Raw genomic sequence first — 13,173 nt, 5'->3', positions numbered from 1 at the left:
GGGGTGCCTGGGTGGCTCAGTGGGTTAAAGCCTCTGCCTTTAGCTCAGGACATGATCCCAGGGTCCTGGGATGGAGCCCGCATCGGGCTCTCTGCTCAGCAGGGAGCCTGCTTTCCTTCCTCTCTCTCTGTCTGCCTCTCTGCCTACTTGTGATCTCTGTCTGTCAAATAAATAAATAAAATCTTTCAGAAAAAAAAGAGAGACACTAGAGAGAGCTTGTTTTCTCTCTCAAAATAAAATAAAATAAAAAGTCACCCATCTTGTAGAACATTTATTTAATTCTGATAAAAGATCTGTGGATTCTTGGCCATTTTGGTGTATTCTGGAATGGTAAGGAGGTTACTAGGTTGCCAGAATACCCCACCTTGAAAGTGGAGGCCTCAGTATGCTGTTTTAAATGAGCATGTAGAGTTAAAGTCGCCTGACAGATCAAGGCAACAATAGCAGCAGCAGTGGAACACAAGGAAATGGAGGCAGGTGATGGAGAGAGGTCTGTTATCGTGATCATAGTGATGGTATCACAGGCATTTGCATATGTTCACATCACCAAATTGTGTATATTAAATATGTGTAATTTTTTGTGTATCAGTTACACCTCAGCAGAGCTATTAAAAAAAACAACATAGGAACAGTTTAGGTAAACATTATATCTTCTATGTAACACTTGTCAGTCTGGAGTAGGTAAATTAATAGCAAGAAACAAATTCTGTCGTGTTAGTTTTAAAATACTGACATACACAACATTTGCTTGGAGTGTGTATCTAGGCACTTAATAAAGGGGGAATTTCGATTTCACTCAACTGTTTGTTAGTATTGTGGAATGACAAAAAAAGTAATAACGGTTATAGCAATTCTCTTTGTTGGTAGGCTCAAAGATACTTTCAAGTGACAATATTTACAGTTTTTCTAATTCACTTACCCTGTGTATGACTGTTCTAATTGTACTTATTGAAATGTAATTTGTTGTCTGGGTAATCTAAGCTTTTTCAGCTCATTTGTTGTGTCTTTTTTAATTTCATTTTTCCAAGAATGCATTTTTATTGTATTTTCTGAAAGTATCCATCCACAAATTATTGAGGGGGAGAAAAAGTTCTTACCACACATAGTTTGAGAAGCATGACTATAGCACAGAGGTTGGTAAATTATAGCCTGCTCTCCGTTTCTGTTAATAAACTGGTCCTAGAACACCATCCCAATTGTTTAACAAGCATCTATGGCTGGATAGTTTTGGCAGATACTGTTTGGCCCTCAGAGCCTGAACTATTTGCTGTCTGGTCCTTTGCAAAAAAAAGTCTGCTGACCCCCTGCTCAAGATAGCTGAAACTAATCAGTGGGGAGGACCTCTTTATTATTCTCCTCTCTCAGTCATTCAGTAAACAAAGATAGCACTGGAGCTCAAGACCTTTAAGATGATTAAACAGCCCTGCCTTCAGACAGAGGGCTACAAGATGAGAAGTTTAAATACTATGTAGATATTACCTTTGATAGGGAATGGAGTTGTTATAAACCCGTCCACGTGGTCTCTCTCTCTTGGTATCTGGAAATTCCTGCCTAATTTCAATTACACAGAGTCAAAGTATGATCCAATCCAGACAGGGCAAGAAGCACTAAATCTGGAAGGCCCCAAGGAGTCCCGAAGCCAGACTCATGACAAGTGTTCTGACTACAGGAGAGAGTGAGCGAGTGAGTCAGAGAGAAAGGACCTCTTACACCATTATTTTTAACTAACTGCACATTCAGTACTTTGAAAAAATGATTTCCTTTACAGATTTCAAGAAGCAATGATAAAAACAGTGGAAAAGGTAATTTTGGTTTGGTGTTCTTTGGATTTTACTTGCCACTTGGAATCTGATCTTAAAATCACCTGTTAAATGTATTGTGGTATCTAATTCAGTGCCCACAGTTTAGTTACTGAAAAATAAAATTATTTTTAGAAAAAGTTAAAAAAAAGAAAGATCAAGTCCAGTGGTTTCCAATTAGGGGCCTGTATGAGTGTCACCTGTCGAGCCTTTGCTCCATCCCAGACACAGAATGTTCCAAGCTAGGGACCAGAGATATAGATGGCATTTTGTGATTCTCATGCCCACCAGTAGTTAAGAACCACAATCAGGTCCAACTGTCTCATTTTAAATATGGGAAGACCGAGACCTGAGGCGCTTGTGCACAATACTGTATTCTCCCAATTCTTCAAAGTCCTGGATAGCTTTCCATAACGCTGCTGAAAGGCAGGCGTAGACTGGGATTGAGCTGAATATCTGGAAAACGGGCCAAATCAAGTTTGAAATTTTCACTGCAGGTCACCAGAATTCGATCACCATTTTTCCGTTGAGTATCAGTAGAGAGTATTTGTTTTACACAGGTTATCATGATGCAGAAACCTAAAAATCTTCATCTTTGTTTAGCAGTTTAACTTTTAAACTGAAAAAAGTGTGGTGCTTTTTCGTTTATTTAGTGGGCGTCCCTCCGAACAGACCGACCCCTTCGGACATGGCCATTGTCATGTATACCAGCGGCTCTACTGGCCGTCCCAAGGGAGTGATGATGCACCATAGCAATCTGATCGCTGGCATGACTGGCCAGTGTGAGCGAATTCCCGGACTGGGGTAAGAGAATTATTCCACTTTCTCCTTAGAAGTCAGAGCTCGTGTTTGGCCTTCCCTGAGCCCAGTCTGTATTAAAATGACAAGACTCTTGATGTTGCTAATTACCACACCTTTTTAAGAATGGCTAAAATGTTTCTCTCATTTTGTTTTAGACCAAAGGACACGTACATTGGCTACTTGCCTCTGGCTCACGTACTAGAATTGACCGCAGAGATATCTTGCTTTACCTATGGCTGTAGGATTGGGTATTCTTCTCCACTTACACTCTCTGACCAGGTGACAAGCTTTTCACTATATTGGCGTGATCAGATTAAGTTGCACTGTTTGGCTGACAACATATTGCGGAAACTTGAGATATTTTAATTCTGTGAAAGCTTTCTCCTTGAGTTCAAAAATAGCTCCCATGAGCAGATATGTAACCGTAGAAAATAATCTTGTGGATTTGTTAGCATTGCTTTTTCTGCATCTTTTTTTTAAACGATTTTGAAACTAACAGTTCATCTTGTCTTTATTAGATTTTGATTTTAGATAGCTAGGATAGAGAATATACAGGCTCTGGGGCTTTTGGGTGCATTATCCATCAACAGTGGTGGGTTTGGGGGCAGATTTGTGGTGGTGGGATTGGGGCCTGGTTTTACTCTGGGTTTTCTCTAGCACTGTGCTGTCGACTGCAGTAGTCCCTAGTCACACACTGAAGTAGGAAGAATTAAAAGTAGATGAGAAAAATCTCATTTCTCAGTTGCTGTAGCCACATTTCAAGGTCTCAGTAGCTGCATGTCATTACTGGCTACCCCGCTGGACAGCACAGGTACCAAACATTTCCATCATTGTGGCAAGTTCTATTGCCTCTCCAAAGGCCTGCCTGCTCCCTGGTGTTCACAAGTAGCAAGGCCAGCAGCGCATAGAGCGAACTCATGTACTTTAAGCCCACTAGAAATTACACAACCAATACCTGCTAGTAAATGGCACCTGATGTAGTCAAGTTAAAATAGACCTGTGACTAACACTGGGGCTTGAATTGTAAAACAGATTTTTTAGAAAGCTTTGTAATGGTAAAGGAAGGAAGGGAGAAAGGGAGGGAGATCTGTGATGATTATGTTTCAGTGCACTGTAGTGTGGTTTTTTAATGTTTTGAAATGTTTTCAAAATGTGAAAAACATTTCAGTAGGCTTTGAGTGTGATTCCCCCCCACCCCTGGGAAAGTTCAGAAGCCAGGGACTAGCAACCCTTGTTTTCACTGCCTTTCTGAAAACAGTCGCATCCATGTAGGGAAGGGGGCCAATGGAGTGAATGCCCACCTACCTTTTTAATGACATTTATAAGAGTCTCAGTTTTTACCAGGCATCTAAGACCCAGGAATCTCCCTCATGTCTGGAATCAGAAAAAGTGGGGAGATGAGAGGCACCACATATGAAGCCAGAGATCACTGTGATGTCCTAACTAGGGTTCCTGCAATCGTAATAAGACAAGAGAACTGATGTCATTACAGAGAGTAATAAAGTGAGGAAGGGCTTTTTAGGCTGCATCTACTGTGGAATGGCTCTCTAGAACGACAAGTGGTCAGCACCACACAGAGGGCAACTCTCTCTCTCAAAGGACTTAAGAGCCCATCTTTCTCCCTATAGAGCAGCGCTCCCCCCACCATGTGTGGTATGCCTGTGTGGGGATAGGTTCCCACTTGCAAAAGTGCACATGCTTGCATATACACAAAACAACAGGTAGTTATTTTATTTCCTTTATCCATCTTGTTTGTTTTCAGTTTAATATAAGACTTTTTTCTATTAGAAAAAACATTTTTTTATTTCTTTTCGGCATAACAGTATTTGTTGTTTTTGCACCACACCCAGTGCTCCATGCAATACGTGCCCTCCCTAATACCCACCACCTTGTTCCCCCAACCTCCCACCCCCGCCCCTTCCTTTATCCATCTTTTTTTTTTTAAAAGATTTTATTTATTTATTTGACAGAGAGTAATCACAAGTAGGCGGAGAGGCAGGCAGAGAGAGAGAGGAGAAAGCAGGCTCCCCGCTGAGCAGAGAGCCCAATGCGGGGCTCGATCCCAGGACCCTGGGATCATGACCTGAGCCGAAGGCAGAGTCTTTAACCCACTGAGCCACCCAGGCGCCCCTCCTTTGTCCATCTTAAAGAAAAGTAGGATAAAGGCAATTGAGTTCTTCCAGCAGAACCTTCTGTGTGACAAGGCTGGTGCTACCTGGAATATCACACTTTTTCTTAAGAGCTAGTTTTCTTCCCGCCTGTGGCAGCACAAATAACACAGCCTACATCTAAGCTTACAGACTAGCGAACTGCATTATAGCAGATTCTTATTTTCACTTTCTATTTTTAAATTTTATTTATTTTTTTTAGAGAGGGGGAGCAGAGGGGGAAGACGAGAGAGAGAATCTGAAGCAGGCTCCACACCCAGCACATGAGCCTGATGTGGGGCTCGACCTCACAACCCTGAGATCATAACCTGAGCTGAAATCAGGAGTCACACGCTTAACCAATGGAGCCACTCAGGCACCTTAACAGATTTCTATTTTCATCTCCCTTTTTCAGTGGGCTCCTTTATCATTGTTTCTACCTACTGATCTGACATTTGAAATCCCAAACAGTATTTATGTGTATAAGAAGTAAAAGAAAGGAAAACAGAAGAAAGAAGTAGTATATACACATTGACATTTGTATGTGCAAATCTCCCATGGTCACTGGCAGTGTCTTCAGTATCCTGTTGACCAAAATGTTACCAAATTTTGAGTATTTTGGTATGTTGTTAATTGACAGCAGTGACTTTGAGAGGTGGCTTTACCATTTGGCTCATCAAAAAGAGTTAAAAGTATCCTCAGTTTTTTTCCCTTCTTTTTTTTTAATTAATTAATTTATTTTCAGAAAAACAGTATTCATTATTTTTTCACCACACCCAGTGCTCCATGCAATCCGTGCCCTTTATAATACCCACCACCTGGTATTTGACCTCCCACCCCCCGCCCCTTCAAAACCCTCAGATTGTTTTTCAGAGTCCATAGTCTCTCATGATTCACCTCCCCAAAAGTATCCTCAATTTTATTTTAGTGCCCCATCTACCTCAGTGGAGGGCTTCTGTTTTTCCTTTTTTTTTTTTCTTCCCCTAGTGGATGATTTGTGTTATGGTCATTATGTCATAAATAATAATGCTCAATTTACCAAAATATCCCATTCTTCTTCATTCTGAATCAGCGTTTCTGCTCTAAAGAAGGCTGAAATGTGCTAGAAGAAATAATCTATGGACCAAAGCAATAAAGCACTTATGCTTTAGACTTTTGTAGGTTATGATAGTTCTGATAACTCCCAGGACAGTAGATGAATTCCATGTGTAAATTTCTGTCACTGTCATTGTTGATATTTGAATTACAACATTTTTGGTGAAGATTGGTTTTCCTCATCCTATTTACTTTGTCTTTGCTATAGTCCAGCAAAATTAAAAAAGGAAGCAAAGGGGATTGCACTGTACTGAAGCCTACACTCATGGCAGCTGTTCCGGTGAGTACAGAATGTAAATGTTCTTTACTGCTCGCACTTGGACTTTTTAAAATGTAATACCTTTAGGGATTTGTGTACGGTTTTTAAAAAAGATTTTATTTATTTATTCAACAGAGAGAGATCACAAGTAGGCAGAGAGGCAGGCAGAGAGAGAGAGGGGGAAGCAGGCTACCCGCTGAGCAGAGAGCCCTATGCAGGGCTCCATCCCAGGACCCTGGGATTACAACCTGAGCGGAAGGCAGAGGCTTTAACCCACTGAGCCACCCAGGTGCCCCTGTGTATGGTTTTAAATGTTAATTTTACTATGTTGAAATTATGGCAGATGTGTTCATTAAAAGCTTTAATAAGTATTGAGAGGGGTGAGATGGCAAGCTTCTGAAATGTATGCCTGCTAGTGTTGCAGATACTTTAAAATTAGGGGCTGAAAATGACCTGAGTTCGGATCACCTCATGTGAGAATCAGTCATGTTTCAAAGGTACAAGTTTATCCTATAGATCATTTCTGTTTCATCACAAATTTAAAAAACAAACAAACAAACAAACGGAGGGAATGTAGGCCATCCCAGAGAACTGAAGCAGCTTATCCAAGGTTAGGAAACTGGGTCTCGAATCCAAGCCTCCCGACCCTTACGGTGACCAGGAAAAGTGGCACTGGAGAGAGCTTCCAAAGTGAAGCTCTTCTAGATATTTAAAATCCTTATGTGAAATAGTGTCTTTTATGAAAAGGAAGACATTATAGTTTTTGGTCTTTTTTTTAAAAAAATATATTTTATTTATTAGAGAGGAGAGAGAGCATAAGCGGTGAGCGTAGTGGGAGGGGAGGAGCAGAGGGAGAGGGAGAAGCAGACTCCCCACTGAGCAGGGAGCCCAATATGGGGTAGGATCCCAGAAGCCTGGGATCATGATCTGTGCCAAAGTTAGACACTTATCCGACTGAGTTACCCAGGTGCCCCATTTTTTGACCTTTTAATAATAAATTTTAAAATATTTAACACAGTGTTTCCAATTTGCAGAGTGAAATATATTCTAGTACTTTTAGGCTTGGCAACTGCGGTGGGACTGTGTATCATGACTTGCTTGTATTATCACCAGATTTTAAGACTTATCCCAGTATCTTTCTCAGAACTCTTTTTGCACACGGAAAGTCAGAGATTAGATCATGAAGTGTTTGGCCCAAGTTTTCTAAGAATTACAGATGGAAGTTACTTTTTTTTTTTTTTCTAGCTCCTAATTACAAAATTACCAAATAACCAAAAAATTAGGGTAGATCAGAGTGGCCGCCTTTGCCTTTTTATTTAGAGGTGCTGTGGGATTCAGCATGTTTACCAACTGCAAGAATCTTCTCACTAAAGCGTAAGAAAGTGACACTAGTGATAGGTAGCACAAGGTACTTACTGTGTTCCAGGCACTGTGCTATAGATGGGTTGGGGTTTTCCAGTTTTTTTAAAGGAAAAAAACTTGCCCGAAGTCACAGAGCCCGCAGGTGCTAAAGTTCAAGTGTGACCTGAGTCATCTTAACTACAGTGATCCCAGAATCAGTCGACTTAACTACTATGCTTATCTATTTAGGATTGTTTCATTTTGGGAGACAGTATTTTGGCTTTATTACCCAAAGTACAGGAATCCTTAGTAAATCATATCAGAGAACCAAGGGAAGGAAAAGGGCGAGGACTACAGGAAGTAATGTCCGAATTTAGGTCTGAAGATAAGCAGGACTTAGCTGATATGCTGTGTATCTTCCGATTGCCCATCGTCCATTCTTCTTTGCTTTGTGTCTTGAAAGGGTCGCTTCTGTGGATGAATTATCAGGGCTTGCTTGCCTTCTGATTTGTGGTTGGCTTCAGCGAAATTATTGGCACTCAGGAGAGATCGTGGGGCATGGAGGCATGGGGAGGGGGGGAGGGGTGTTCTGCATACTTTGCTCCTTTCCTCCTGGCCTGTGATTTGGGGAAGTGGTCAGGTGCCCATTGGACAGTCTCTTCTTTCCCACTAGCCATAACCAGGCCTTGCCCATGGCTGTAGTCCTTATTAGTTCCAATGATACTTCTCTCCACTTACTTCTTCAGGCCTAGGGATAGTAAACAATCCCCATGTTGCTGGTCCATTGATGCTTCACCCAACTTTGTTGGTTCCCTTAGTTCTTCCTACTCCTCTACAAATAGGCCTTTAAAAAAAAATCTTTTTTGCTGAGAACTGATAGATTCTATTATCTGAGTTAATTTCTTTCCTGGGTCAGAACAAAAGATCCATTTAGTATCGCATATTCACAGAATTTAGAATAAATCGCTGCTTCTTGTAAGCAGTGACTCAGTTGAACATCATGTAATTATTAGGTTGAACTAAAGGGTGACTTAATGGGCTAACAATAAATCCTGCCAACTCATTGCAACCATACTGTTTGTGTTCCTTCCTCACTGAGGCCTTTCTGTGCTCATGACTCGTATCTACTGGAAGGAGCAGGGTGGCGGGGGGGCTACTTCTCATACATCTGTCTCACTCCCATATGCTTTTTTTCCACCCAACATCCCATTCACTTTTTTCAGAGGGACAGTTACAGGATATTAAAATCCTTCCAGGGAAGTTTTGGAATTTCTCAATCACAGATCTAGACAAATATTTCAGTTCTGTAATAATGCTTCCATCTGTGGAAATGGACAGAACGACGCTGTCCCATGCTTGAATCCTGAGGTAGTCTCTCTGCTCCCCCGCCAGCTTTACTGAGATACAATTGACGTAGCATTATGTTAGTTCAGGGTGTACAGTGTGATGATTTGATATTTGCAGATATTGTGAAATGATTACTTAACACACCCATCGCCTCACATAGTTACCGTGTGTGTGTGTATGTGTGTGTATATGTCTGTGAGCAATGAGAACATCAATGTAGGTCTTCAAAGACCTACTCTTCTAGCAGCTTTCGAATATACAATACATTCTTGTTAGCTGTGGTCACCGTGCTGTGCTGTATGTTACATCCCCAGGACGTAACTCATCTTCTACCTGTAATTTTGTAAGCCCTTGGACCAACATCTCCCCATTTCCCCCCACCCCCTAACTTCTGGCAACCACCAGTCTACTCTCTGTTGCTAAGTTCGGCTCCATGTATAAGTGAGATCATACAATATTTGTCTTTTTCCGTCTGCCTTATTTCATGGAGCAGAATGCAAGAGATGGTTTTGTTGTCTTCATTTGTGAATGGCTCTATTCTGATATGGGAGGAACCATTCCTAAAGTCATTCATGGTAGCACAACTGAATTTACACTGATTGCTACTTCAAATATTTAACCAGGTATTTGTAAATAGATGTGCTTTGTGCAACTCTTATTAATTTGTGCTAAGTCATTTCAAGAAAACATTTAGTGATAGTCTGGGCCTTTTTGCTTCTCTGTTTTATTTTTTTAATATACTATCTTGGGAATCCCTATATCCCAAACCTAGTTCTATGTTTAATTTTCCAAGGAGCTATGAGCAAGAAACCTATTCTTTTTTGTTGTCTTAGCTTCTGTTGAAAGGGAATCAAAATATCTAAATTATAGGGACATTGAACTTTAGAAAACTGTATGAGTAAACTCTTAAGCAGCTCTGTAAATCTCTCTGCCATGCTCTAACAGTCACAAGGTAGTAGTGAGAAAAACATCAGGATTAGGTTCAACATGGGATTTTGGTGTTTTTTGAAAATAAATGAATATATGTGAAAGAAAAGAATTAAAAAAGGTTTTTTATGTGGGAGGAGAATGAATTTTTTTACACTCTAGTTAGTTAACATTTTTTTAAAAAAATTAGGTAAACTTAGTGCATAGAACTGAAAAACTCCTAGTCTTTTTGAAATAGTGAACAAGTAAATTCAGTGAAATTAATTATGGAATACACATATCTATTATAGTGAAGACTTTTACCTAAGATGTTGTAAACAAGGTATCTTCAACTAAAGACTGTCTCAGTGTTGGTGTAATTCTTTTCAGATTATTGATTATTGTGCTTACCTTTTAGGAAATCATGGATAGAATTTATAAGAACGTTATGAGCAAAGTCCAAGAGATGAATTATATTCAGAAAACACTGTTCAAGATTGGGTATGATTACAAATTGGAACAGATCAAAAAGGGATATGATGCACCACTTTGCAATCTGTAAGTACATTTGATAGACTCTATAGTGTGAGCCTTTAGGTCTTGTGTGTTTCCATCTGGAAACTGACTAAGTAACTGGCAAGTTAAGTTAGTTTGAGCATCAGCACCATCATCATAAGGTTTGCATTTCTCTTTTATTCATTTCTAACCCTCATTACTTACACAGCCAACACAGAGAACCCCAAGCTCTGATTGTGGCAATTTAATAGATTTTAATAATCGAGTGAATAGTTAAGATTCAATTATAAAATTTGGTCTTGTGAAGAAAATCTAGACTTTCAAATCAAGACATTTGAGTTTAAAAAAGGTCATGTCTAACTAAAAGTGATACTCAAGATTTTATTCTGCATAAAGTTTCCAGTGTATTGTCTTCATAGAACAGTATAATAGGTATATGACTATAACGGCTATTTAAAGTTCAGTGCTAGGAGAGTGGAGATGGGGAAACATTTTTCATTAAGAGAAAGAGAAGTTGATAACTAAATGTTCTAAAGAGAGCTGTAATTTCTTTCAATGACATGATTTTCTTTCATTTACTGTGTCAAAGCAATTTCCTGACACTGCATTCTTTTTTGCTTTTTTAAGAGTTTCTCTGGCATTTTTAAAAATTAAAGTACAGTTGACACATAATGTTCCCTTAGTTTCAGGCATATCACATGATGATTCAACCTCTCCGGATGTTATGCTGGGCTCACCACAGGTGTCACTACCATCTGGCATTTTTCTGCCTTTTTTTAAAGTGTTACTAGTTGTCACTTTGTTAACCTTTCATTAATTACCACCATGGTTCTCAAACTTAGGTGTCCAGCCAAGTTGAGCAGTCTTGCTCAGAGCTTATAAATTAGGATGTCACCAAGAATAACAAATGCATGCATTAAAACAATCCCTCCTCCTTTTTCATTTTCTCAAGGTTACTGTTTAAGAAGGTAAAGGCTTTGCTGGGGGGGAATGTCCGTATGATGCTGTCTGGCGGAGCGCCACTGTCACCACAGACACACCGATTCATGAATGTCTGCTTCTGCTGCCCAGTGGGTCAGGGTTACGGACTCACAGAATCGTGTGGTGCTGGGACAGTTACTGAAGGTAAGTGTTGGTAACGTGGCAAATAATTCAATGTTAGTTGGTGCTGATAAAACCCATTGGCATTAGCTTTAGGAACTATGGTATTTTTATACCTCATTACGTGATATCAGGTTCAGGGCAAACCTGAAGACTTTCAGTAACTTTTAATTGAACTATCACATGTGCCCTTTATTTTTAAGCCTTGTAAATATTTATGCCATTTTGTCAGTCCTCAGAATTCTGTCACCCTGGGCCTTTAAACTTCTCTCTCCAAATGATTCCTTCCTCAGAGAACTGCACTCTTAGAATAGAGTATCATTTTCATGCTCCCTCTTGAACGCATGTTCCCACCCTGACTTCTTGTTTGTTTTCTCTTCTGTCGTTTCCATCACCCCATGGCAGTGTTTCTCAACTTTGGCACTACTGAAATCCTGAACCAGATAGTTCTTTATTGTTTGGGCTGTCTGGTGTGTCGTAAGTTGTTCAGTGGCTGGATGAATGGATAGCAGGGGTAACTCACTCCTCCCAGTTACAGCAGTGGAATAACTGGAAACATTACCAAATATCCCCCGAGGGGCAAAATCATCTTGGATTGGGAAATACTGGGTATGGTAATATTTGGGGGATCATCCCACTTTCACTTTAAGTTTATTATGTTCAGAATCATATCCAACATCCCAGACCATCTCACCACCTCACAAATTGTTTGTGACAGTGGTCTTAGCATCCTTAAATTCATTCAGAGCATTCACTTTAAAGTCATCTAATTAAATATCTTCAACTTGGATCAGATCTTCCCACTTCTTCACTGGACTGGTCCCTCCCTTCATGTCGCCTTTGGCATCCCGCCTCTTATTACTTCACACTGCTCTGCTGTAACAGCCTCTCCGCGGCTGTGCCTTGCCTCCATGATTGCACTTTGGATTCATCGTATGTACTTGTTTTAGACGCCTCCCCCTCAAACACTGCTTCATTCCCGGCCAGCCGAGCTTTCCAGACATCTTTGATCTGGCGCCATTGTAGCCATTGTCATTTTCCATGATTTCTCATATCTCCTTGTACCTGGCTCTGCTCTCCAGACAAGCCAGTTTTCTTACTCTTTCTCATCTGGGCCTTCTTGCTCTCACCTCTCTGTAGCTTCTGTTCCCTTCTCTTAGAATGCCCTTTGGCTAACTGGTCACAGCTGCCTTTTCATGTTCGACTCCTCAGTGAAGTCTTCCCCAGTTTTACACTTGCTAGTCTCTGAGGTAACCGTGGTGATGGCTTCCATGACTGTGCGCTTGAGTATTTAAATGTGCTCTAAATTGCTTCACGTGCATTTTGGCTCAGGTAGGTTGTTTGTAAGCTCACTGAGGGCACATAACACATGTGGTCCTTTATGTGTTTTCTCTTTTCAGTATTTAATATAATGCTAGGTACATTACTGGCTATCTATAAATAATTGATTATGGATAGCAGGACTTCCAGCTTACAGAAGAAGAATATCGTCATCATCGTCATCCTCATGTTTGGTAAAAACATTTAAGGTTCATCGAAAACTTAGTTTGTGCTAGGAAGTACTAAGCACCTTCCACACATCATCTCATTTAATCCCTATAGCATATATCCCTATTAAGAAGTAGGTTTTCTTACTCTCCCCATTTAATAGATGAGGAAATGGAGGCTTAGTGGGGTTAAGTAATTTGTCAAGTTGCACAGCCAGTCAGTGAACGGTAGAGAAGGAATTCCACTCCAAATCCGTCTTACTGTAATCCTAGGTAGGTCATGGTGGAGCGAGCTCTCCTTTACCAGAGGGCTTTGTACTTCATTATCTGAAATATAGCCCGTGAGAAGCAAAAATGATGTAACAACAGCAGGA

General features: G+C 40.4%; 1 protein-coding gene across 12 annotated transcripts in view; it reads left to right on the top strand.

The window, feature by feature from the left end:
- Positions 1-13,173, top strand: part of ACSL4 (acyl-CoA synthetase long chain family member 4) — a 114,702-nt gene that overhangs the window by 81,295 nt on the left and 20,234 nt on the right. For all 12 annotated transcript variants that reach the window (XM_032329438.1, XM_032329447.1, XM_032329441.1 and 9 more), the window contains 5 exons: positions 2,453-2,603; positions 2,756-2,879; positions 6,051-6,122; positions 10,114-10,253; positions 11,164-11,336. In XM_032329438.1, the coding sequence (XP_032185329.1) occupies positions 2,453-2,603; positions 2,756-2,879; positions 6,051-6,122; positions 10,114-10,253; positions 11,164-11,336 (660 nt within the window). The remainder of the gene's footprint in view (positions 1-2,452; positions 2,604-2,755; positions 2,880-6,050; positions 6,123-10,113; positions 10,254-11,163; positions 11,337-13,173) is intronic.

The sequence above is a fragment of the Mustela erminea genome, chromosome X (genome assembly GCF_009829155.1).
Source record: "Mustela erminea isolate mMusErm1 chromosome X, mMusErm1.Pri, whole genome shotgun sequence".
NCBI lineage: Eukaryota > Metazoa > Chordata > Mammalia > Carnivora > Mustelidae > Mustela > Mustela erminea.
Note: the sequence above shows the minus strand (reverse complement) of the source record. Positions and strands in the feature narration are given on the sequence as shown.